This window comes from Sapajus apella, unplaced genomic scaffold (genome assembly GCF_009761245.1).
Source record: "Sapajus apella isolate SASKATOON/1434 unplaced genomic scaffold, GSC_monkey_1.0 scaffold17, whole genome shotgun sequence".
NCBI lineage: Eukaryota > Metazoa > Chordata > Mammalia > Primates > Cebidae > Sapajus > Sapajus apella.
Window position 1 is genome coordinate 3,031,666 of NW_022436957.1, and position 27,462 is coordinate 3,059,127.

Genomic DNA, 27,462 nt, shown 5'->3' on the forward strand with positions numbered 1-27,462 from the left:
AGTTAACTACCTAGCAATATGATGAGCAGGAACAAGGTCACATTCACAATTTAAATTGAGCTCAACATCATTTATATTTAGAACAGGATCAATCCAGAATCGTTTCTCAGTTTGGCTTATTGGCTGTGTGACTTGGGCAAGTACTTTTACCTCTCCCAGCTGCAGGTTGTTTTTTTCTTTCTTTCTTTTTTTTTTTTTTTTTTTTTTTTTTGAGACGGAGTTTCACTCATGTTACCCAGGCTGGAGTGCAATGGCACGATCTCGGCTCCCCGCAACCTCCGCCTCCTGGGTTCAGGCAATTCTCCTGCCTCAGCCTCCTGAGTAGCTGGGATTACAGGCATGCACCACCATGCCCAGCTAATTTTTTGTATTTTTAGTAGAGACGGGGTTTCACCATGTTGACCAGGATGGTCTCGATCTCTTGACCTCGTGATCCACCCGCCTCGGCCTCCCAAAGTGCTGGGATTACAGGCTTGAGCCACCGCGCCCGGCCTTTTTTTTTTTTTTTAATTAGTGAAATGCAAATACTTCCTCCGAATTTGCAGGGTTTTCAAACGAAGGAATGAACGTAAACAAGCAGGTCAGCAGTCTACACAGAGTAGGCAGACACATTTACACATCTATGAAGCATCCTGGTGATTATGTTTCATGGTGTTAATTCTGTTGAGGCTTTGGGTAGAGTTTGGTATAGTTCTATCTTAAGTTAAAAATGGGGTTTTAGGCTGGGCGCGGTGGCTCACTGCTGTAAACCCAGCACTTTGGGAAGCCAAGGCGGGCAGATCACCTGAGGTCGGGGTTTCGAGACCAGCCTGACCAACATGGAGACACCCTATCTCTACTAAAAATACAAACTTAGCTGGCCGTGGTGGCGCATGCCTGTAATCCCAGCTATTCGGGAGGCTGAACCAGGAGAATCGCTTGAACCCGGGAGGCAGAGGCTGCGGTGAGCCGAGATCGCGCCATTGCACTAGAGTCTGGGCAACAAGAGTGAAACTCCGTCTCAAAGACAACAACAACAAAAAAAAACAGGGTTTTATTCTTCGAATTCTACTTGAATTCCTCTTGGGTGGTAAAGTTCACATGTGCTATGACTACGTTAGTACACTACCAAGGGTTTCTAAATGCCTCTTATTGATAGAGCAGGAGTTCTCAAAGGTTCACGCACTTGTGTTAAAATGCAGAATCTGCATTTTACAAGTGGCTCCCAGGTGATGTCCCTGGTGCCGGTCACCCTAGGCAGCCAGGCCACTTCGCAGACCTTCTGTGCCTCTACACTGTTGACGACGCGAGATAATTCCTTATGGTTGCATAGGGCACTCCTGTGCAATGTGGGAAGTTTAGCAGTATCCCTGGTCTGGACCCCACTAGATGCCAGTGACCCCATCCCTCCACGCCAACTGTGACATCCAAAATGTCTCCTGACATTACCATTGACAGATGCCCTCAGGGTGGCCAAACCACCAGGTGGAGAACCGCTACCACGTAGGATGCTACCATCAAGGTGCGCCCACAGCAGCAACCTTGGGGTAGGCAGGCAAGTATCCTCCAGGCTAGTTTGCAGACCGGGAAACTGAGGCTGGGCACCGCTCAAGGACACAATTGTGGGTAACCGAAAAGGGAGCGGAGGTCCCGCTGCGCCCAGCTCTGCAGAGAAGACGCTGGGCCGCGCACCCGCTTGGTGGTCCCCAGGGACCGCGCCCACGTGGTCCGGCCCCACGAGCGGCCCGCCGACCGGAAGCGGGTGCTGAGGTCGCGTAGACGCCGCAGCCACGCGCGCCCTCCAGTCCGGACATGGGCCCGCGGGCGCTGCTGGCCGCCGCCCGACTTCGAGTCCTGTGCGGGATACAGCGCGCGGGAGCCCCAGGGTCCCTGCTCAAACACAGCCCCGCCGCGGGCCCCCGGCCGTGACGTATCCCGCGCAGACCGTTCCCACGCCCACCCAGGACCGCCCTCGCGGGAGGCGGTGGCTGCACATTACCCACCCAAAAGAAGTCCGTCCATGTCAAAGATGAGGTGGGTGACTGGCTGTGGCGGGGGTGCGGGCGGGGGAGCCGCCATGGTACCGCCTTCTGGTTCTGGGTGGGGGGGGGGGCGGGCGAGGGAAAAGTGCGCGCGCAGTCGCCCGCCCTGCGCACGCGCAGTCAGGGCCTCCTCGGGCTTCCGGGGCCAATCTGCGCACGCGCTTCCCACGGCCCCAAGCCCGCCTCCGAACCCGCGCGTCCCGGGCTGCCTAGTGCCGCTCCGCGCACGCGCGTCTCGGGCTTTCGCCGCTGCGGCAGTTGCAGACTGGGAATTCGGCGCGGGCGGGCGCGATACGTTAACCCGCATCAATTCCTCCTCACGTCACACCCGGAATCAGGCCAAGCTACTCAGCCAACGGCCGCGCAGAGCCGAGGCCCTCGTCTGGGGGCAAATTCACTGCTTGAGTTTGGATCAGGGGTGTGTATGAGGAAGGAGGGACCGTGCAAGGGGGCTGTCGAGTGGGGAGAGGGGGTTGAAAATGTTCAGGGTGGCATCACTGCGAGCCATCAGGTTGCAGGCAAATGGCCTTGGTCACGGAGGTCCCTGGGTGGGTTCGCTCGAGCCTGGAACGCCAGCCCCTGGACCGTGGGTGGGTTTCTCGGTTTCGCCTGCCCCCGCCTCCCTGCGGTTTTGGACCGCGACTTGAACTGGCAGTCGTGCATGCGTAGTGTCTGCGGAGAGGATGCACAACCTCCGTGCCTGCATCCCTCAGTATCCCAGACTGGTGCATTGTCTCAGAGCAAAGCCAAACTGTGCAAGGAGGATGCTGAAATAATACTAATAAGTCAACATGTCTTTCTCATTAAGCCTTCTTAGGTATCATCTGTCTTTTGGGCTGCTCTGAGTTTCTTCCTTTTTTAACTTTTCAAATGCCATCTAAACAGTTTTCTTCCTCCCCTCCACCCCCTTTTGCCATAGTCAGAAATATACTTTTTTGTCCATTTCGTGTTCTCTTATGTGGTGTATTCACTTTTAAGGACAAGACTTGGACCTTTCGAGAAGCTGAAATAATAGAGTTAAGACTAAAAACGTGAGGGTGTGCCAGGTGCTGTGGCTTACACCTGTAATCCCAGTATTTAGGGAGGCAGAGGTGGGGTTTGGGGGGATAGATTGAGCCCAGGAGTTTAAGACCTACCTGAGCAATATAGTGTGATCCCGTTTGCCACAAAAAAGGAAAAAACACGCACAAAACCAGGTGTAAAACATGTGGGTGTATTTCTAGTTTACTGAGTACATGGTGGACGGGGGAATGCCTGGATTCAGCAAGAACACTTATCATCTATGATAGACAAAGTGCCTCTGTGTCTGTTTCCTCCTGGGTAAAATGGAGATGGTAAAGGAGGTGAGGCAGGTCAAGCAAGCCCTTAGTACTAGTGCATAGTACATAGTCAATAAAATTATGCATTCTTAGAGCTGGTACTATAAGAGAGTTTCCCCCATTTAATGCAATCATGCTTTCCCTTTGAGGATACTAGATTTCAGAGAAGGCAATTCATGAGAAAATTAGGAAGGGACTTTCTACTCAAACGCAGTCATTTGTGATTTCTGTATTAGTTTGCTACAGCTGCCATAATAGTGCACCACAGACTAAGTGACCTAAACAGCAGACGTGTATTGTCTCACAGATCTGGAGGCCAGAAGTCCTAGATCAAGATGTCAGCAGGCTTAATTTTCTGAGGGCTGTGAGGAAAGGACCTATTCCAGGCCTCTCTCCTCAGCTTGAACCTGGCTTTCCTTTCCCAGTATCTTGTCCTATCGTCTTTCCTGTGTGTGTCTCTGTCCAACTTTTTTCCTGCTATAAGAACATCAGTCTTATTGGACTAACGACCACCCTAATGACTACATTTTAATTTGCTCTCCACTGACAAGATCCTGTTTCCAAATAAGGTCACAGTCTGAGGTAGTGGGGATGAGGACTCCAACATATCTTTTTGGGGAACACAATGCCATAGTAGATGCATTCCACTCACATTGCTGGGGTACCTGCAGTCAATATGACAGTATTTCCCACCTGGAGTCCTTACAATTCTCCCTCCCAGATTCTTTCCTTTCTCTGGAAACAAATGGATGCACACATGTCAGTGTTATTGTTGTTTTTTTTTTCTTTTTTGGTATCATAACCACCTCACATCTCTGTTTAGTCATTAAGTTAAGAGTATTTTTCAAAAGAAAAAAGGCCCCAGTGCCATTTTGATGAAATGGCAAGGCCTCACAGCAATTGTGGAAGAGACAGATTGAGAGAAACCTTATGTACTTCAGCTCTCCACAGATGTGAAAACATGGTTCACATCTTTTTTTTAGTGAGTCTTTTTTCCTACACTTTTCAGTGACATCACTTCAGTGAATAAGATGGAAGACTCTTCTTAAAAAAAAAAAAAAAAAAAAAAAAAACAATGTGTGAAGGCTTCTCTGTCACACGTTAGATTGGAAAAGAATGAAATTTTGTTCTATTGATGTGATTTGCATACATATAACAAGTTAGCTTTTAGGTTTACATAATTCTCCAACATCCAAAGATGGACAGCTTCTATGCTGATGAGAATGCATTTCCTTCCATGAATTACAGTTTACCTTTGTACAGTTGTGTTTTCCCAATAGGACAATACCTTACTTTTCCTGACAATTTTAAGATACAATAGAAATGATCCCGTAAACTACAGTATGATGGCGTCAAAAGCACATTAACAACTGATGGAACAAATAAACAGCTGACCTTTCACACAACATATAAACTTAAACATGCCATTTATTGTGTGTGTGTATATATACCATCCTGTATGGAGTAGTAGCTTATCTCAGCTTCCTTAGTTTGTTGTCCTGGTTCCTGTGTCTCTGTGCTTTTGTTATCTGTTGTATTTGGTTTCCACTCTGCTATATCTGTTTTCTGTGAGCCCCCTTTGCCCCATTCTTCTCTTTACTTTTCTGGGGTACAAATCTTGCCCAGCATAGATGGAGAGTAACAGGTTGGACAAGGGACCATCTTTCTCAGTGGCTGTCCACAGTCTACTTTTCTTGATGATGCTGAGAAAGCTCAGACTTCCATCTGATAGGGCCTCAATTTGGGCTCCTCGTTGCAGACTTACCTGCCTTCCCCAGTATAGCTGGCTTAGCAATGCTGACTTAGCAAGTCTCTTGCTTTAGAAGCACTGAATATTCTTACCTCTTCCCACTGCTGATTTCCTGCAAGCCCAATGAGCTCAGGAAGGGAGCCTGACATAGACGGCTGAATTCGCCACTCCTGGCTTTGTACCCCAGGATGTATCTGGTAGTTTTGTGTGAAGAGGGTCATTGTTTTTGAACCCCTTCACCATCAGAGTACAAACCCTCTGAGCAAGAGGTTCAGTTTGATTCTCCGCAGTGGTGGACAACAGACATGGTATGAACTGGCAGTGTCAGAATCTCCTGGGAGCTCGCTAGAAATGCAGAATCCCAGCTGCCACCCCCAGACTGATAGCATCTGCCTTTCAACCAGGGCATGTAATGGTCTGGATCATTGACCCCTCCTGGGGTATACCAGCTACTTCATTGTGGGGAGGGGGCTTTAGGATTATTATTTTAATGTAAAGAAGTAGCAAATGTGTTAAGTTTTACTAACATTTATTTTATTTTATTTTGTTTTTATTTTTATTTTTTGAGGCAGAGTCTCACGGTGCACCCAGACTGGAGTGCAGTGGCGTGATGTCAGCTCACTGCAACACTCCCCTCCCAGGTTCAGGGGATCCTCCTACCTCAGCCTCCCAAGTAGCTGGGACTACAGGCATCCACCACGATGCCTGGCTAATTTTTGTATTTTTTAGTGGGTCCTACCATGTTGGCCAGACTAGTCTCAAACTCCTGACCTCAAGTGATCTACCTGCCTTGGCCTTCCAAAGTGCTGGAAGTATAGGCAAGAGCCAATGCACCCAACACTAACATTTAATATTTGTGTGAACGCTGGCGAATATTCTCGTGTCTTGGTCTTTTCTCTAGGTATCCTTGCGGGGAGGAAGGGAGACATCATTGCTCTCAACCATTTTATTTGATTTCAGCATAATGCAATGTACATATTAAGGTAAAGTGTATTTACAGCTTATTTACTTTTAAATCTTTCTCAAAAAAATAGAGGGATTAAGGACATGCCTATAAAAATAATAAAATGTAGCTTCCAGTTAATAACAAGAAAAGAGAAATTCCAACATCAGCTTTATAGCCTTCACTAATGATTAAAAATCATGTTTTATAATATCCATAATGTTATTGCCTAAGTAGACATACACTATTCTAAAATAGCACATATGAAGGGAGGATGTGTGCTCCAAAAATGTGGGGAAGTGAGGCATGTGGTCAGACTCTACCATGGATTCGAATTTCCTCTCTCCTGCCAGGATTCTCACTGACTAGACATGACTGGACATCTGAGAGAGGGGCTCAGGCTTCATGACACCCCACCCTTTATCATCGTATTGTTCTAGGATTTAGGGCTCCTGACTCCAAACAATTCCTTCCTTGCTTGCCCCACTCTCCTTCTCTTTTTCCCTCCCTTCCTTTCCTCCTTCTCTCTTTCCCTGTCTTCCTTCCTGTCTTCCCCATTGACTCCCTCCCTCTCTCCTTCCTTCCCTTCATTTCCTCCTTCTCTCTTTTCCTGTCTTCCTTCCTGACCTCCTCATCGATTCCCTCCCTCTTGCTTTCCTCCCTTCCTTTTCTTCTTCTCTCCTTTCCTATCTTCCTTCCTGTCCTCCTAAACTCCCTCCCCCTTCCTGCCCTCCCTCATTCTCTTCCTTTTCTGTTTCTCTCCTGATAGTTCCTCTGGCATAGCCCCTTCCCTCCAGGACCTGTGAGGGGTCCGTGTGCCCACAATGAATACAACTGGTGATGTCAGCATCTTGGGCCTTTGCTGTGTCTTGCACCACATTCACAAGGTGGGCTGCCCACTAACCCTGCCCACTGAAGCTTCTCTACTTGGGTGGAATCACAGCTGGAGCTCACCACGCAGAGTGCCGAGTGCCATCTCTAATGTGCGACTTGAGATGTTGTTGCTTCTGAATAAACCACGTGCTCACCTGCAAGGTTCTTATTTCCTGTCATATCTTAGGCAAGTTGCTTAGTGCTCTGGTCACTTCTCCAGAGTGTTTATAAAGGCCACGTGCTAAGAGTCTGAGATGAAAGAGTGATTACTCGTTCATGGTTAAAATTGGCTCATTGTTTCATAACTATCATAATAGCCACCAGCCCTCAAATAATTATGGCATACTCACAACTTTATAAATGATCTCTTATTTCATTGATTCCACAACTTTGCAAAGTAAACAATGGAATTATTCTTACAAAAATAAAGAAATGGAGCTTGAGGAAAGTCAGATACCTTTGCACAAGTCATATACCTTGCCACAAGTCATATACCTGAAAAGGATCAGGGTGGAGAGTTCAACCTCTGTTGGTCTTCCTTCCTCAAAAAGATCCAAAAGGCAAAAACTGTCTATTAATATGTTTTCTATGTGTTTTCAAAATTTCTTATGTTGTAAGTAATCACGACCACAATGTGAACAGATAATATCAAAATCAAATACAAGAATGAATGTGCAAATAAAGGGGAACAAAGTATTCTAGAAACCACCAGCAAGAAAACAATAAGGAAAAGGAAGCTTCAAAAAATAAACAAGAAACATTAAACATTTGTTTTCTGCAGTTCTGATGTCAGTGTGGCGTGTCAGCGATAACATGGTCGAACCAGTCATTTCTAGAATCAAAAGTTTTCGCCTTTATTTTACTTGCACCCAAATCCTGTTCTGCTTGGTGCATGCTAACATCTGGAGGGAACAGAAAGCTGGTTACAGAGCCTCTTCCTTCAGCTTCCCCATGATCAATGATCACATAAGCCTGGAAGTGTGCTGAATGGGTCTTTGCCTCCTCAGTCCACAGCCTTGAAACTCTCCCATTTCTGTGGTCAACGATGGTCTTTCCATTTTTTGTTTTGTTTTAAACACAACAATTCCCAAACTTACTCAGCAGGGACCATCACATATGCTCTTTAAAAAGAAAGTAATATCTCCCTCAAACACACTTTAGAAATACCAGACGGCTGTTAGACATAGAGTCCATTCTGACTTACATTCTGCCTCACCACCAACTTTCTTGAAGCTGTCATTCAGTAAGGCTGTGGGATTTTCCCAAGTCAGTGTGACACCGAACACATTGGAAAAGCAGAGTAAATTTACAGAGTAAAATTCAGAGAATGAGAATCTTAAGTACCTCAAATAGTTAAGATTTTAAGAATCTTCAAGGGAACAGAATATGTGTATATATATGTATACCATATATATGTTATGGTGTGATTTTTATATAAATAATGGTGTGATTTTTATAAACTTAAGAGGAAATGCCTTTATATATAACTTAAATATATTTAGTTTGTATATATACACAAATTTATATGTTAAATATTATATTAAAAATATTGCAAGTGTATGACTTTAAGAAAGTTAAGAGGAAATATAATTACAGTAGGTTCTCACTTAACATACTTGGGAGATTTTTGGAAACTGTGACTTTAAGCAAATCACATATAACAAAACCAATTTTTTTCATCAACTTTATAGCAAAATGATGTTGAATGAAACAACCTGCTGTATATCATTCTTCTTAAATTTGCAGTTTCCGAGAATTGGCCAGGTAAGGAAGTTCATGCCTGTAATCTCAGCATTTTGGGACACCAATGCAGGTGGATTGCATGAGCTCAGGAGTTCAAGACCAGCCTGGGCAACATGGTGAAACCCAATCTCTACAAAAAAAAAAAAATACAAAAATTAGCTGGGTGTGATGACATGCACCTGTTGTCCCAGCTACTTGGGGACTGAGGTGGAAGGATTGCTTAAGCCTGGGAGGTTGAGGCTGCAGTGAGCTTTGATTGTGCCACTGCACTCCAGCCTGGGTGTCATAGTGAGACCCTATCTCAAAAAAAAAAAAAAAATTCTGAGAATCTATCGATGTTGTTAAGTGAGGACTTATTTTATATATGATTTAAATGCACTTAATTTATTACATATAGATACATACATGTGTGAGATTTTAGTTTTAGTTGGCTCTTGCTTCTCTTTGGATGTATGTGTGGTTTTAACAAACTTCAGATGAAAGGTCTTTATGTATAATATATGTATGTATATATGTTTATATATAATTGCACAGGTTTGAAAGTTGTTTAATAGGCTAAGTGAAATAGATGAGTCAAACGTACAACAAACGTATTTTGTTCTTTTGTGGGCACATTTCAATTGAATATGTTTATTGGCTGCTGTTGTATTAATGTATAACCAATAACATTTGGGAAGCATCTATTTCAAGTCAATTTCCTAGGGCCATTTAAACCACTCTGGAAGAATCTTAGAGGCAATCAATTTCCATGTCTTCTTCCTTCTAGAGTAAACTAGGATGCCAGTTAAAGAAAGGCAATTTACTAGGACTTGGGTTTTGGTTTAATAATAAAGCTGTAACTTGAAACATGGAAATGCAGTATAGCAAGGAGAAGGCTGTGATTAAATCTGCTTCTGAAGAATGGGAAGTGAATGATAATTAAAAACCACAAAGATGCAAAAATACCTACCCAGAAACTATTCATAATTTTTTGTGTTCCTCCTTTGATATACTTCCTAACCATGTTCCATGCAACACACATAGGAGGAATTCTGGGGTTTTCCATGTGTTTTTGCCCTTTACTGTGCCATTAACTTTACTTTAATAGAGGAGGGTCTCCAAACCAGAGATTTGAAAGCATGTTTGGTATTTTAACATTTCTAGACTTTATGAAGCTGGCAAATGGCTTGGAGGAGAATAGTTGAGTCCATCCTGAATGTATAAGAGCTCACTGCTGTTTATCTTGTGCGGCTGTGGATGACGCAATAGGAAGAGTATCAACTGGATTCTGGAGCTCCAGGTCTCTTCCTTCTGCATGGCTAAGAGGAGAACCCTTCTGTGAGTACCGTGTTGCTCTCATCCCACTTGCCCAATTTACATTGAGATGCTTGTTCCTTGATTCAGGGCCCTAATTATCAAGCCTCCATCTTTGCTCATGCAATTGCTGTATGTCAAGTCTTTGAGAGTGAGTGTTTGCTTGCTAATCTCTGATTGCATGTGCCCTTCTTCTGTGGGACTCCAGGATTTCCCACCAACAGTCTCTCTACTGGGTTCTTTCTGGGTAGTGGCCCAAGTATGAAGACATGCCCAGTGTTAGCTTGATGGTTCCTGTGCAATCAATGCCTTTGATGGTTGGCACAGTTATAGGAATGTCAAACATCAGGTAGGTTCAACCCTGAACAATTTTATTAAGCATCTACAGGGATTCATATACCAAAGTCTGTGTTTTTCATGATCTTAAACAACAGTGGTTTTCATAGCTCTAAAGTAAAATCTTTTCACTTCTGTCTTCTGAAAATTGCCAAAAAGGATCATCTATTTCTTTTTGCCAGGCACCATGCCCTAGGACATTATATCTAATCAATAAAGGGTTATTGATTAGAGGGTCTTGAGATGTATACTTCTGCCTGCCTCACTAGTGAGAAAGCTAGTGACCCAAGTGATTTAAGCACTTTTTTGAGGTCATACAGCTAGTGGATGCTGGGATCGGAATGCCATGTCTGTCTGACTCCAAAGTCCTCCATCTACATATTAAGATAAATTATTCTGGGAAATATTTATTGTAACAGGATACTCATTTGACAGCATCATGAAATGAGATGCAAAAAAAGAAAAAATGGCATCCTGTAGGAATTTTCCATGTAGACAGCCAGGAATGCTGTGGACCTCTGGCCTCACAGCAAGAAGAAAAGTAGGGGCATATGAAGAGGTTTCTGTGGCATTATAGCTCTGCCTCTTCCCCAGTGGAGTTAGGCTTTTTTTTTTTCTTGTTTCCTAAATGAAATAAAAACAACGACATGGCGTGCATCTCTCTTGGCCTCAGTCCAGTGTGGAGGCTTCAGCAACACTCCTCAGAGAGGTTAGTATTTGATTGTGCATCTCTTGGAGGACCTAAGGGGTTGGCACCTGATCCCTGCCTGATCTGCTCTAGAGACTTGTGAGCTTCAGGGCTAGGGGGAGTTGATTTAGGTTGCACTTCCAGAGTCCCTCAAACAAATATGCATGATTAGATAACCTTAATGACCAGATGGGGACCAACAGGAGGAAAACTTTGGACTTTCACCCCACAAAATCTGCTGGGGTGAGGAGGAGACTCCAGCAGAGAGGCACCACTGGAAAACCAATTGCAGGGAGAGACAACATCACCCATATCTCAGGAGTTGCAGATCGGGGAGATTCAGCTGGGCTGCCTTCGAGGAACTTAAGAAAATGCCCTCCAGGTTTGCCTGAAATCTTCTCATGACAGCACCAGTGAGAGAAGAACCTTCTGCTCCTTTTTGCTTTCTTTTTCTGCTATTCTTCAGGTGGAGGGATCGGTAATCACAGCAGGGGGAATGAGGGAGGAGGACAACTGAGAAAGCCAGAAGCTTCCCTGTATGTGCCCTCTGTTTCAGGACCACGAAAAGCATGCCTTAGCTGGGGGCAGGGTGGAAAGGAAAGGAAGTCTTACCCTGGAATTAAAGCTGCAGAGATTTAGTATTTCACTCGGCATTTAATTTTGAGCTTGAAAGTATTCAGTGACCAGAAACATCATGTAATGTGCTAGAATTCTGACCACTAGCTGGTATAAGACATTTCAGCAATGAGTAAGTTTTATAGAGACCCTGGGAGACAAAACATTGCCTTTTGGTAAAATCCAAGTCATGTTTATTCATGTTAAAATACTTTTCAGATTTCAACATGCTCAAATCCTTGTTATTAAGAATAGAAAATGGGCTAACACCGCTACTTTATGTGTTATTTGGGTGCCTACTGAGAGCAGGAGGCACACAAAATAATTAGAAATAAGCAATGTTTTATTTACAGAAGCAGAATAATGAAAGCAAAGACTCAGATTTGGCTTTTTTTTTTTTTTTTCTTTCTTCCTTTCCTTATTTTCCCTGGGGTATGATTTGCCCCCAAGATGTGTGGTCAGAAGACTGCCTGTTGTTTCATCAGCATTGATGGGACACCTCCCTGCTGAGTGGTAGCCCTGCTCATTGCCCAACCCTGTGGTGTTGACACAGAGAATGAATTCCTTGGGGCTCTTGGCACTGTGTTGTATGTGTAACTCACTTAACAAACAGGCTGGCAAGGCTTAGGTACATCAGGCTCTCGACAGATCATTCAAAACAAAACCCTTGCTCTTCTCATCCTAAACCCATGTCCTATGTTGTTGTTCATTGGAAAAAATAATCATCACTGTGTTTCTGGCCCATCTCACCATTGTATAGCCTCCCTCTTCTTCCTCAACACATGCTCCCTTTCCTTGCTGTGCACTGTGCAATGCAAAATTCAGTGCATACAGGAAATGCTCTCAGTGAACCCCTGATTGTTTTCCAGGTCAGAGAGTCAATAGGTGAATATGAATTGCAGTTAAGTATTCAGGGCTGGCACCCAAAGCTCCTCCAAAGTGATGAGTTGGTTAAGGAAGCCCAGCTTCCCTCTGAGTGATGTTGAAAATGTGTGGGGCACTGGGGGAGAGGAAGGCCAGGTGGAGAAATACATGCAGTTAAACAACTTTTTTATGATAGATTTGCAGATTACTCAGTGATGACTTTATTGCTAATGATGCTCCAATATAACTGCCCAGGCTGTCAAACAATTATTCACAGACGGTGAGCGTTCGGCTGGGATGCTTGTCCAATGTGATGGTGTGCAAAGCTGCTTGAGATCCTTGAAGGAGACATACAAAGTGTCTGAGTCTCCCAGTAAGGAACCCTCTCTGAAAGGCTTGTGAGAACTGGTGAGTTACATTTTTTAATATACTTATTGTTTTTGCTTCTCTGCCGCTAAGATATTGAGATACATGTTGACAGAAAATGGCTACAGGGAATATTTACTTTAGTTGCACTGCTGCAAAGGAAGTCCAAAGGTTTCTGTTTCCTTCCACTCTTGAAATACCTGAAGAGCAGCCTGGCAAAAGTTAATTGAATATGTAAAAGAGCCAAGTGTTTGCTCTGGGAGGCAGAGTTTTAAATTCTCTTATGTGGGACGAATCAAAGTTTGTACATTTTTTTTATCTGTAGTGTTACATTAAAGAAAATATCTGTAAAACCACCTATAACAATTTATCTAATATGTTTTCATTTGCTCATTTGCCCTGAAACAAGGCTGTCTATAGGGAGAAGAAAGTAATTGCCAAATAGTTTGTCTTTGTGGATTAGAGTGGTAGTTTGAAAACACAAGCTTGGTATAAAGAATATTGGAGTTTCGAGGAGCGAATCCTAAAAGGAAATGAGCATATGAAATGGTGCATTTTGTGCTATAGTTTACACAAAAGAGGAATTAAATCAATTAACTTCATGTGTGAAAATATTGGACCCACTGCTCCTGAGTTAGACACAATGTCTGTACAGGAGATGTCTTTGCCATCCATTGCATTCCCTGTAAGATTGGCATAGTTTTAAGCTTTCAACTTACTGCTTTTCTAAAGGACAAATTTCAGAGGGAATTAACAGTTTTTTCACTTTTTTTCCATTTTAAATATACAGATTCAATATCTATAATGTTCACCTTAAATATGTATCCTAAAGAGTAGAAAAAGAACATATATACCTACTTTCTAGAGGGTCATACACATAGATCTCTGAGTTTGTCCTCAGGACCATGCACGGAGTCAAATGTTTCTCTCTGTTTTTTTCTTTTTTTTACGACGGAGTCTCACCCTAGTGGTGCGATCTCAGCTTACTGCAACCTCCACCTCCTGGGTTCAAGCAATTCTCCCGCTTCAGCCTCCTGAGCGGTTGGGATTACAGGCACGTACCACTATGCCTAGCTAATTTTTTTGTGTGTGTATTTTTAGTACAGATGGGGTTTCACTGTATTGGCCAGGCTGGTCTCAAACTCCTGACCTTAAGTGATCTGACTGCTTCCGCCTCCCAAAGTGTTGTGATTTCAGATGTGAGCCACTGCACCCATCTGGAGTCAAATGTTTCTTAACAGGCTACATTGGTTTTAAGATGTGGTGTTTATTACTGCATTTTTTACAGTGTGCTTGTCTATGTAAGATCATCTCTATAAAAGAACTAGTTTAACTGAGGAACGAGTATATAGTTCAGAGATCAGCTACTGTTTTCTCAAAATTTTTATTAATTGAAGAAAATGGACATCCAAAATCAATTTAATTTTTGCAATGCATTCTGTACGTAATCTAGTAATTTTAAACCAACCAAGTGGATGATTTTTCCCCCAAAGAGAGGTACTAAGAAATTCCTTTGATCTCTTTCAAGTAAACTGTTATCTTATAAACAATTATAATGAATTAAGATGTCCAGTTCTTGCTTACTTTATTTCTTATCAGAGTATCAACATATTTCATGTACAAATCAGTTTTGTCTTCTGTGCCAACCCAAGCAGATTGAGTTGGAGGAATGTTAAAAATAATTTTCACTTAAAATAATGTCACTAAATGTGTTGAAATTATGTTACAGAAAGTTTGCTCCATTTAATGTCATTTACTGCAGGTATTCTTTGTCTCAGGGAACACATGATAATGCTTTACTGAATACCCTGTGAATTGGTGTCTATAGTAACATTAGTATTTGCCAACTGAGAAATTGCCCCATATTCATTTATAATGAGATTATCATATCACAGCTGATATCAGGAGACAAATCTAAAAGATTTCAGTGCAAAAAAAGATAATAATGACTCCTGTTTGCATTAAAAACCTAAATAGTAAATGTTGGTTGGGCATCCCTTAAAAGCTTAATAAAATAAGCATTAAGTGTTTATGGCTAAAAATCCTAAGCCATGCTTTCCAGACCGGGTTCTGTTACCATTGTTTTGTTTCCATCTTATCTTCTCCTTAAAATTCCAGCCTTGTTTGGGAATTAACTCCTGTCAAACTTGGCCACTGAGTCAGCAAGCAATTCCCCAGTGTCCAGGGGACACAGGTAACAGAGGACATGGCAATGATGAAACAGAAGTCCAATCTCACCTTAGGTGTTGTCTATGAAGGAAAACAAGCAGTATAAATACTGCAAGTACCAATGGCAATAATAATTAAATGCTTATTATGAGAAGGAAGTGCAGGACAGAGAGTTGGCACTGAGCTAATTAGGAGTAGCACCTTCAACTGTGAGGTCTGGCAGAAAGCCTGGGGGATGGAAGAGAGATGGCTTAGGGTCCCGGGTTCCTCTTGGTGATTGCAAGACTAGGAGATTTTTAGTTTAGAGGTAGACTGGGAGATTCTCTTTTATGATGAATTTGTCTACCCAGCATTTCCGCACGGAGGCACTGTTGGTACTTGGGGCGAGTGATTCCTTGCTGTAGCGGCTGTCCAGTACATGGTAGGATGCAGCAACCCACAGTATCTCCAGATGTTGCCAAATGTCTCCCAGTACATAAAATCGTCCTCCCAGATGACAGTCTCTGGCTTGAAATAAGTGTTTAAAATGTGTAAGAGAGAGCTTACTTAGAGCAGGGTTTATCAGCCTCAGTGCTGCAGACATTTGGGGCTGGGTCACTCTCTGGTGGTGGCCGCCCTGTGCACTCTAGGGTGCTGGGCATTATCCCTGGTCTCCACCCACCAGATGCCAGCAGCACTTCCCCCCAAACCCCCACCTCCCACCCACTGCTAAGTTGTGACATCCAAGCTTGTCTCCAGATACTGCCAAATGTTTCTTGGGTCGCAAAACTGCCCCTTGTGTAGAATCATCAAATTGGAAACAGATAAGAACTGGCATCTGGGGCGTGGAAGAGGTGTGGAGATCACCATTTTGAGTCTGCTCTTAGCTCTTTTTCCAGCTGGCCAGGCAGCTCTGTGTTTTTGATGGAGCCTGTCATAGCTGGTTTGACCTGGGTCACTGGGCAAACATTCCCTGGGTCTCAACCTGTCACCTCTTCTGCCTATGAGGAAACTCTGGAGCTATCTACATCCAAGTGACTTGGCCAAGGTCCTGTTCAGCATAGGAGGCTTTTCCAGCACTTGCCTTCTTAGCCCACAGGACTTCACCACTTCTTTTCAAATCTTACCTTCAGAAATGTAGGTTTGCAATCCTTTATCCATAACCAAAAATAGAAGAGAAAAACATTGAAAACCCAGAGTTTTTGTAACATACTTGGCAGTGACACCAGCTCAAACCAACTAACACAAAACTAACATAAAGTGAAAAGTCTTCATTCATCCCACAGAATGTGGATATTCATTTTGTTTCACTGTAGTTTTTTTTGTTTGTTTGTTTGTTTTTAAGATAGGGTCTCACTCTGTCACCAGGATGAAGTGTAGTGGCTCGATCTCGGCTCACTGCAACCTCTGCCTCCTTGGTTCGAACGATTCTCCCACCTCAGCCTCCCCAGTGGCTGGGAATACAGGTGCCTGCCACCACGTTCAGCTAATTTTTTGTGTATTTTTTGGTAGAGATTGAGTTTTACCATGTTGGCTAGGCTGGTCTTGAACTCCTGACCGCAGGTGATCTCCTCGCCTCAGCCTCCCAAAGTGCTGGGATTACAGGTGTCAGCCACTGTGCCCAGCCTCACTGTAAAACCATTAACGGTAGTGACCACAGGTTGCTGTCCAAGACTTTGCTCGAGCTGTTATATATGAGATGAAATATCCACCATTACCTTAAAAAAACCCAAAACATTCTACATTCTGAAGCACACCTGTTCTCAAAAGTTTCCATTTCAAGAGTATGGACCTGAGAACGTAATTGTGAGTGGAAAAGGGTTCATTCTTAATTTCTTGTGAACTTGACAGCCCAACAATGATGGTACTGTTTGTTTTTTGGTTTATGGTATCATCACGTGCTTCTGTGTGTCCTCAGCTGCAACTTCCATTATGTAAAACCTCCTTCCTTTTCTGTACTCTCTTAGCTTTCCAATAACTGAGAACACTCAGGAACTGAATAGCTATATCATTTGGTTCTGGGCTCAGTTGTAAGTAGCTCCCAGAACCCGCTTCCCAGCCAAGTACCTAAGACGCAAAGAACCATTTACACAAATCTATGTGAGGACACAATGACCAAACCTGGGGACTCTGTGAATTGAGGCTATTAAACCAAAAAAATATTTCTTCATTTCTGAAAGGCTAGCTTCCATTAAAAAAAAAAATGTCTGAGCATGGTGGCTCTCATGCCTTTAATCCCAGCACTGTGAGAGGCTCCAGTGAGTAAATTGCTTGAGTCTAGGAGTTCAAGAGTAGCCTGGGCAACACGGCAAAACCCCATCTTTACAAAAGATACAAAAAAAAAAAAAGAGTCAGGCATGGTGTCACATGTCTGCTGTCCCAGCTACCGGGGAAGCTGAGGTGGGACTGCTTGAGCCTGGCAGGTTGAGGCTGCAGTGAGCAGTGATTGCACCATTGCATTCCAGCCTGGTCTACAGAGCAAGACTCTGTCTCAACAAACAAACAAATAAACAAACAAAAACAACCACCAAATCCTTATTTGGTTTATTAAAAAGAAAGAAAAGTTGTTCTTTTGTGAGTATGGGTACATCTGGGACAGCGTTTCTCATCCTCTGCACACTAGATATTTGGGGCTGGATAATTCTGTTTGTGGGATGGGCTGTCCTATGCAGTGTGGGGTGTTTAGTGGCTTTGCTGGACTGTGATAGCCAATATCTACCTCCCAGCTGTGACAGACAAAAATGACTCCAGACATTGTCCAACATTCCCTGGAATGCAAAATCAACCCTGATCAAGAATCACTGGTCTAGAAAAAGCATTTTTAAAGGAGTAATGGGCTGGCCATGGTGGCTCACACCTGTAATCTCAGTGTATTGGGAGACCAAGGAGGGTGAGGAGATTGAGACCAGGAGTTCGAGGCCAGCCTGGGCAACATAGCAAGACTTTGTTTCTACAAAAAGTAAAAAAATAAGAAGTCAGCAAGGTGTGGTGGCTCACACCTGTAGTCCCAGTAACTTGGGAGGCTGAAGTAGGAGGATCCCTTGAGCCTAGGAGTTCGAGGTTGCAATGAGCTATGATCACACCACTGCACTCCAGCTGGGTAAAAGAGTGAGATCCTGTCTCTAAAAATAAAATAAAAAAGTAAAGTAAAATAAAAATAGTAATGTAAAGCTTTGACTTAATCAGAGTTTTCTGACTTGATACTATTGACATTTGAGGCCAGATCACTTTCTGTTGTCAGGAACTGTTCTGTACACATTTAGTATCATCTTTGGTCTCTACCTACTGGATGACAATAGCACTGTTCATAAGTTGTGACAACCAAAAATATCTTCAGATATTTCCAGATGTCCCCTGGGTGTCAAATTGGCCCCTGGCGAGAACCACTGGTCTAGGCTAGTGATATAGTCTACAGAGTCACATTGCTTTAACTTTGTGTGGTGCCTCATATTTTACAGAAAGCATTTTCTCTCTCTCTCTCTCTCTCTCTCTCTCTCTCTTAATTGAGACAGGATCTCACTCTGTCATCCAGACTAGGGTACAGTGGCATGATTATGGCTCACTGCACCCTCGACCTCCCAGGCTCAATCAACCCGCCCACCTCAGCCTCTTGAGTAGCCAGGGCTACAGGTGCACACCACCACACCTGGCTAATTTTTGTATTCTTTGTAGAATCAGGGTCTCACCATGTTGCCCAGGCTGGTCTTAAACTCCTGGGCTCAAGTGACCCACCTGCCTTGCTTGGCCTTCCAAAATGCTGGGATTACAGGCATAAGCCCCCACAGCCTGCTGCATTATCTCATATTTTGCTTCATTTAATACTTTTCTCTTTCAACCCTGTGAGGTATTTTTGAGTCCCCATTTTGTAGGTAGGAAAAGTAAGCCCAGCAATCTATACAGTGTGTCACAGTCAGAGTTTTGTTTGTGCCCTGCCATATCGCCAGATATCATATGGGTGACTCAAGCATGGGGCTATGCAAAGCCATTTGTCTTAATTGGCAGACTGGATTATATAAAATAATTTGCATAATACTAAGTAGACACCACAGTCAGCAATATGAAATGGATTCCAGGAACTTCCAATTGCAAATTAGCCCATGTGACTGATGAATTACTTAATCTAGGAGGTTATAGGTGCAGGTGCCTAGAACTTACAGGTTGCATGACTCAGAATGTTTTTAGTTGGACATGATGGAGACCCAGTGCAACCTTGCTCCAAACTAGAAAGGGATTTTTCAGTTGTATATGTGGGAAGTTCACAGAATCAAACAGAAAACCACAAACCTGGAACTGTCATCTTCAAGACCAGCTGAAAATTCTTCATAAGCCTGATTGACATGACCCATAGCTACCTATGGCTCCAGCTAGAAGCCACCACTGTGTTTGAAAACACTTGGTTTTATATTCTGGTTAAGCTTTATGGTGTTGGTACTATTTTATGTACATTTGGAAGTAGATACTATAGTCATTATTTATCACTACAGAGCAAATTACCACAAACTTTAAGACTTAAAACAATACCCATAAGTCTTACAATGACTGTGGGCCAGGAGTCTGGGCACAGCTTAGCAGGGTTCTCTGCTCGGAGTCTCACGAGGTTGCCATCAGGGTGTCGGCTAGGTGTTGGCTGTGTTATTACACAGAGTATGAGGAACTCGTTCAAGCTCATTCAAGTTGTTGATAGAAAATTTATTATTTATTTATCTAGAGACAGAATCTTGCTCTGTCGCCCAGACAGGAGTGTAATGGCATGATTGAGGCTCACTGCAACCTCTACCTCCTGGGTTCCAGCAACTCTCCTGCCTCAGCCTCCCGAGTAGCTGGGACTACAGGCACATGCCACCACACCCAGCTAATTTTTGTATTTTTAGTAGAGATGAGGTTTTGCCATGTTGGTCAGGCTGGTCTCAAATTCCTGACCTCAATTGATCTGCCTGACTTAGCCTTCCAAAGTGCTAGGATTACAGGTGTGAGCCACCGTGCCCAGCCCAAGTTGTTGATAAAATTCAGTTCCTTCTTGTTTTAGGATGGACACTCTCAGTTTCTAAACACCACTCCTCATGAGAGGCATCTTACAACAGAGCTGTCTATTTTATAAAGGCCAGCAGGAGAAGACCTCTTGTGCTTGGAGTCTGTTTTCAAGGGCTTGCCCAATTAGGGCAGGCTCATCCATCTTTTCATTTGTTTGTTTTTTGTTCTGAGACAGAGCCTTGCTCTGCCACTTGGAGTGTAGTGGTGCGATCATGGCTCATTACAACCCCAAACTCCTGCGTTCAAGCCATCCTCCTGCCTCAGCTTCACAAGTAGTTGAGACTACAAGTGTACACCACCAGGCCTGGCTAAGTTTTGTTTTTTTCTTTAAGTTTTTGTAGCTACTGGGTCTTGCTATGTTGCCTAGACTGGTCTCAAACTCCTGGCTTGAAGTAATCCTCTCATCTCAGACTCCCAAAATGCTGGGATTACAGGCATAAGCCACCACACCTGGCCCTAAGCTGCTTTTTGATTAGCAGAAAGTCAGCTGATTAGGGACCTTCATGACACATACAAACATCCCTTTACTTTTGCCATACTTTATTGGTTAGAAGCAAGTCATCATTTCCACCCTCACTCAAGAGAAGGAGATAATACAAAGTTAAGAGTACCAGGGTCTGGAAAGCGAGAAGGCGATCTTAGAACCTTCTTCTCACAAGTGCCTTTGTATGAGTGCACCTTGGAATTGAATTCTAATGTAGGGAAAAATATGTTCTGAGAACCAGATAACCTAATGGCAAACAGATGTCTGGGGGAAACAGATATGTAAGATTGGCTTTGGTTGCCAGTTCTGACTCTAGTTAGCCAATTCAAATGTCATTGATTTATATTTGATGATAATAAAATCATGAAAAATACCCTACATAATTAAATATTTTATTCTTGTCATGAGAGAGTCTCCCGCAATGCATCACAATAATTTTTTCCAGTTGCTCAGGAATGTGTCTAGGGGTTGTACCTCCTATGAAAGCAGGATAAGAGGGCACCCCTCATAATGTATAGGCAGGTCTCTGGGGATGGCTCATGCCTCCCTACATGCCCTGGCTGATGGATGAGCTGTGCTCCTTCTTTCCCTCCAGCCGGGCCTTGCAGTGGGATGTCATCTCTCAGTGATTGGGAATTCTTCCCTGAGCACCCTCAAGTCACCTTTCTCTCTGTCCTTACCCAGGATGTTCCTTAGAAGAACAGCATAGATGCCTGAGTCTGGTGCCAAGCTGGCTTGATTGAATTGCTCACCAACTGTGCAGTCAGCGTCCTCCTTCTACTCACATTAGGGTTTATTTGTCCAAATTTCACTTTGGGAATGTCATATCATGTTAGTGATATCAGAAGGCTTTATAGTATTAACAAAATAGCTTCAGCTTTGATCATATCTTTTCTGAGCTTTTGTTATTGAGATGAAATTCTTATAAAATTAACCATTGTAAAATGTACAATTCTGAGACATTGAGTGCATTCACCACATTAAACCACCATGTGTCTGGTTCTACAACATTTTCATCACGACTGAAAGAAACACTATACCCTTTAACAGTGATTCCACATTCCTCCCATCCCCCCACCCCTAGGAAACCATCAGTCTGCTTTCTGTCTCTATGAATGTTTGTCTATTTTGGACATTTCATGTAAATAGAATTATGTACCCTGTGGCCAGATGAAAACAGGGTCTCTGGGGGCTCAGTGCTCTGCAAGAGGAGGGACCTCTGACCTTTCTTTTCCCATCTTCCCTTTCTCTTCTCTCTTCCTTTACTGAGCACCGTCTTTAAGTTCCATCCATGTTGTAGCATGTGTCAGAATTTCATTGCTTTTCATTGCTGAATAAAATTCCATTGTGTGGATATACCACATTCAGTTTATACGTTTGTCTTTCACCTTTTGGCTATTGTGAATAATATTGCTATGAATATTGATGTACAAATACTTGAGTTCCTGTTTTCAGTAATTTGGGGTATATACCTAGTAGTAGGATTTCTGGGTCATATGGTAATTCAGTTTTTTAAGGAACCACGATAGTGTTATCTACAGCAAGTTTTACTGTCTCTTAGGTTTTGCCAGAACTTGTGTTGAGGAAAAAGTAGGTTTGACTTAGGAAGTTGCAGTTGGCAAAGCCTCCCTTTACTTATCAGCATTTCTGAGACTTGTTTGTTTGCCCTGCAGCCTGTTGGAAAAGGCAGTATCAAAAGCAGCTCTGATCAATTCCAGAAAAACTCATCATAACACATGGGTGGCGTGTTTGTTGGAGGGGGTGGGGGTGGGGGTGGGGGTGGTTCCCAGAAACGGCACTACAGAGGTTGAGGTGACTTACTGCTCAAGCATATAAGAAGCAGGCATTGTAAACAGCGAAGAGAATAGGAATTTACAGAACACATGGGATTTATTTCCCCATTCCTGAACAATTTAGTTCTGGGTCCTTTGAGGACACTAATTAGATGGTTATATAAGACAATCACAGATTATAGAGTCTTGTTGTAGAATAATATAGTGTGATGATTGTCAACATCCCAGAAAGCAATAGAGCAATATTCACATACCTCAGCTTCCAAGAAATATGATGAGACCTAAAAAAACGTGACTTCTTATAACATATACTGGCAGTAGGTACAGGAGGTAGGAATAGCAATTTACAGCAGTGGGAATGGCAAATCCCACTAGGGTGATGGGAAGTGTTCCAGAACTGATGTGGCGGGGCGGGGTGGGGGGGGGATCACACAACTTGTTAATTTAATAAAAACCATTCAGTTGTACAACTGGGTGAATTTGGTACAATGTAAAATGGATCTTGAAAAAGTACACATCTTTTTCATCAAATTTATTATCATTATTTTGAGACAGAGTTTCAATCTGTCACCCAGGCTGAATTGCAGTGGTGCAATCTCAGCTCACTACAGCCTTAAAGTCCTGGGCTCAAGTAGTCTTCCTACCTTAGCCTCCCAAGTAGTTGAGATTACAGATGTGCCCCACCATGCCCATTTAAATTAATTAAATTAAATTAAACTTTAAATTTAAATTTTAAAAATTTAAACTTTAAATTTAAATTTTAAAAATTTAAACTTTAAATTTAAATTTTAAAAATTTAAATTTTAGGTGTGAGCCACTGTACCAGGCCTAAATTATTTTTAAAAAGAAAATGTCCTAGAATTTCTGAGAATGTGTGAAATTTCTTTAATTATTTAACAAAGGCCTCCAAGAGTCACTATATTGATTCCTCCAATGGATCTAATAAAACATGTAATTAGATGCCACATATATTCCACAGACACCATTATTCTGGGGGATGCTTCATTTTCTCTTAATGGCTGGGCAGTCACTGCCCATCCCCTGGTACAATGGGCCAGTCATGGAATATGCAGGGTCATATGATTGCAAGGTCATGAAATGACTCAGAGGCCTCTGCAAAACTGAGTCCAGACAAACCCTCCAAATCCATGCTGCAGTGCCTGCAGTTTGTCACCACCTGTTGGTAGCTCTCTGCTCAAAGCATAAAAATCTACAGGGGTATTTCTGCCTCCTGGGGCTGGGGGCTTCCAGAATTCCAGCAATAATTCCAAGAGTCTCTGAGTTGGTGAGCTGAATCTGTTCCTCAGTCTCAACTTGGAGGTAGGGCCGGAAGAAAATAAGGTCTGTGGGGACTCAGGGGTTTTCAGGAGTGGTCTCTGACTTTTCCATTGCTACCTCTTCTCTCTCAGCTCCCTACCCCTATCTTCTCCCCCAAAATGTCAACCTCAGTCTTAGCCTGCCCTGGTCTGGGCACAGAAATGGACAGAGGATGGAACCAATGGCCAACCAGCTTGTGAATATTCAAATTCTAATTATTTGAGGAGCCGTCATCCTTGGGTTTACTGGATTAACTTATATCCAATGGAAAGAGCCTCTCTTGTAACCCCATGACCTCACCATCAGCAAACACATTGCACCCAGCAAATAAATGATGAGATTTGGGGTTTTATTAGCCATAACAGCATAAAAGTGGCTGAGTGACTAATTGGGAATTATTTTCCAGCAAAAAGTACTCCTGGCAACTGCCCAGACATTAATAGGAAATGAAGCATTACCCGGTACGATAGTATCCGTGGAATATATGTGGCACTTGTATATTTGATTAGATCCATTGGAGGGATCAATATAGTGACTCTTAGAGGCCTTCTTTAAATAATTAAAGAAATTCCATACATTCCCAGCTACTCTAGAACCATTTCTTTTCTTTAAATAATATTGATGAATAACATCTTTACAAGTTTTTTTGAGGTTTATTTTACATTGCATTTAATTCAACAAGTTGTACAATTCAATGATTTTTATTAAATTATAAAGTTGTACAATCATCACTATAAACCAGTTTGGGAATATTCTCATCACCCCAGCGAGATTCTTCAAGTCTAATGCTGTGAATCCCTATCCCCACATCCTGCCTGAACCCATTTTTAAGAAGTCACATTTTCCTAGGTCTCATCATATTTGTTTGAACACAGGTCAAATTTTTCCCCCTGGAGTGTTGATGATCATCAGATTGTATCACTCTGTGATATGACCCTATAATCAGTGATTGTACTATATGACCAGATAAGCAGCATCCTGAAAGGACCCAGAATGAAATTGCTCAGGCGTGGGGAAATAACACCTATGTGTTTTGGAAATCCCACGCCCCTCACTGTTTGTGATGCCAGCCTGTTTTCTGCCTGAGCATTGCCAGCTCACCCCTATTCTGCCATTTAGTCTGGCTTCCCTTCAGATTTGTAATTATGGCCATTTTCTAAAAATTGCCTATGAAATTCATTCCCATACTTAGCGTCTTGGGACTGATTTCTCTTATAGGCAAGTCAACACCTGTCATTGCTGTGTATCTCAAGCTGCTATCATTTGGAGATGTGCATAATTATTTCAAAGACATAGCTAATAGAAAGAGTAAGGGAAAGATACTTAATGTTGGCACATTACACAGTTGTACAAAAAAAAAAAGAGCAAATCACAAAGCTTTAACTTAAACATGGAAGCATGTAGGGTATGATTTAGTAAGAATTTTTAAGAGAGAAGAAATCCAAAGCTGAATAATTTAGGAATATGCAATAAACCACCAGGCCTAGTCCAGGCAGTGAATAATGAGTTCTTACCTACAAGTAACAAAATTGATAAGAGGCTTGATCTGTTGGTGATGTGGGACTTGAGAGATAGGACACCTGTTGGAAGTGTTGCCCAGTGAAAAGCTTAATATCTGATCAGCTCTTTTCTTTTTTCTCAGTCATTATTCACTTTATTTTATTTTATTCAGGGATACATGTGTAGGATGTACAGGTTTGTTACATAGGTAAACGTGTGCCATGGTGGCTTGTTGCATAGATCAACTCATCACCAAGATATTAAGCCTGGCATACATTAGCTCATTTTCCTGGTGCTCTACCCCGTGCTTGTCCTCCCCACACAGGCCCCAGTGCATGTTATTCCTCCCCCTGTGTCCATGTGTTCTCATTGTTTAACTCCTACTTATAAGTGAGAACGTGGTGTTTGGTTTTCTATTCCTGCGTTAGTTGGCTGAGGATAGCTGAGGATAATGGCTTCTACCTTCATCTATGTCCCTGCAAAGGACAGGATCTCATTCACTTTTATGGCTCAATAGTATTCCTTGGTGTATATGTACCATATTTTCTTTATCCAGTCTATCATTGATGGGCATTTGGGTTGATTTCATGTCTTTGCTATTGTGAATAGTATGGCACTGAACATACACATGCATGGATCTTTATAATAGAATGATTTCTATTCCTTTGGCTATATGCCCAATAATGGGATTGCTGAGCCAAATGGTATTTCTGGTTGTAGATCTTTGAGGAATCGCCACATCTTCTTCCACAATGGTTGAACTAATTTATATTCCCACCAAGAGCATAAAAATGTTCCTATTTCTCAGAAACCTTGCCAGCATCTGTTGTTTCTTAACTTTTTAATAATCACCGCTCTGACTGGTGTGAGGTAGTATCTCATTGTGGTTTTGATTTGCATTTCTCTAATGATCAGTGATGCCGAGCTTTTTGTCATATGTTTGCTGACAGCATGAATATCTTCTTTTGAGAAGTGTCTGTTCATGTCCTTTGCCTACTTTTTAATGGGGTTGTGATCAACTCTTTTCTTTTTGGAAACTTTATCCTGCAGATCAAATATTACTCTGAAATGGACTGTGATGAACAAAGACAGGTTGATTATTGAAGTGAGAGTGCTAGAATCTTTGGGAGAAAGTGGCCATATAGTTTTAGAATCTGTAATGATAAATGACCAACATAGCTTGGCATGTGCGTTGGGGTTTGGGAAAACAGACTTTAGCATTGTTCAGATAAAAATATAGATATTGTCTTCTGTCCAGGGATTCTGAGAAAGAAATGACTCAAGTGTTAGTATGTACTCAAACATGAAATGTCTGCATGTACAATCACAAAACCGTAACACATCCAATTGAAAGAAGGGGAAAAGGAGCACTGAACCTAGATTTTGAAAGAGAATATTTGAGAAGTTGGAGAAGGCCTAAAGGAGTGGCTTACCTTTCTATATATAATGTTAAGAAGACCAAAATTCCAAAGATGCTCATAAGAAAAAGACCCACTTCATTCCCTCATTTGTAGGTCTACCCTGATTTAATCTCATTGCCCTTTAACCTGACAGCATGCCTGCTGCATCAAAACTAACCCATCACGCTCACCCTCCATTTAAGCCACATGCAACTTCTGAAACTGTAATAACAGACATATTTACTCACCAAGAATTGGCAGGGGATAACATTTTGCCATATTTTGAGTCAAATTCTAAGGAGTGATAATGAGGTTCTTTGAGACAATTGCATGGAAATGCTCACTTGATTCATTTCAAGGTGCTGACTGACAACGTCACCAGCATTTTGGGGGTTGCTTTTCAGATTGATCTACTCATAAGGAGCAAGCCTCTTTTTGCATTCTTCAGCATCCCAAATTTATCCCTCCTCCCCTGGAATCCCAAATGTCACAGTTGCTCCTCTCACATTTAGTAGGAAATTATGCTCTGAAAACTGCACAAACAAGCAAACAAACTAACTGACAGGCCAGCAAATGTGTGTCATCAGATCTGCCTCCCTAACTTGTTCTACTTAGTCCTCAGATGGGCCCTGATTGTAAGCCGCTGTAATGATTCCCCACCTGGCTTCACAAAGCCACCTTCCTGTTCAAAATGCTTGATTCCATCAGGCCCACATTCATGCTTTCATGTCTACATCTAACTTCATGTCTTTATCTAACTGACGTTAGTGTCTTCTGGAACTTCTTTTCCAAGGTCAGAATTGATCTTTTCATTGTCAAACCGAATTAATACCTTTGATGATGAACACTTCTGGTTATTGCCTTTGTTTCAGTATCCAGGGAGACAGTGTTCATATCCCAAGTAATGGTGGAGACAGTTCCAGAATCAGAAAACCTAGAACCAAATTCTACCTTTTTCGCATAGAAGCTGAGCTACTT

The 27,462-nt window shown here is 42.5% G+C and overlaps 1 protein-coding gene and 1 long non-coding RNA gene across 4 annotated transcripts in view; one reads left to right on the plus strand and one right to left on the minus strand.

Moving 5' to 3' along the window:
* PUDP (pseudouridine 5'-phosphatase) overlaps positions 1 to 2,140 on the minus strand; it is a 95,898-nt gene extending 93,758 nt beyond the window's left edge. The window contains exon 1 of one of the 2 annotated variants that reach the window (XM_032285852.1): positions 1,983 to 2,140. In XM_032285852.1, coding sequence (XP_032141743.1) covers positions 1,983 to 2,058 — 76 coding nt within the window. In that variant the 5' untranslated portion in view covers positions 2,059 to 2,140. The remainder of the gene's footprint in view (positions 1 to 1,982) is intronic. The other variant, XM_032285853.1, reaches the window with a different exon arrangement.
* On the plus strand, positions 1,640 to 13,761 carry LOC116556618. Of its 2 annotated transcripts, XR_004271088.1 has the most exons (4): positions 2,279 to 2,439; positions 5,992 to 6,073; positions 9,793 to 9,966; positions 12,701 to 13,761. It is a non-coding gene; the product is annotated as an uncharacterized LOC116556618 (long non-coding RNA). The 2 variants fall into 2 exon arrangements; XR_004271089.1 differs by lacking the exons at positions 2,279 to 2,439; positions 5,992 to 6,073 and adding an exon at positions 1,640 to 2,013 and having other exon boundaries at positions 12,723 to 13,761.
* The last annotated feature ends 13,701 nt before the right edge of the window (positions 13,762 to 27,462 follow it).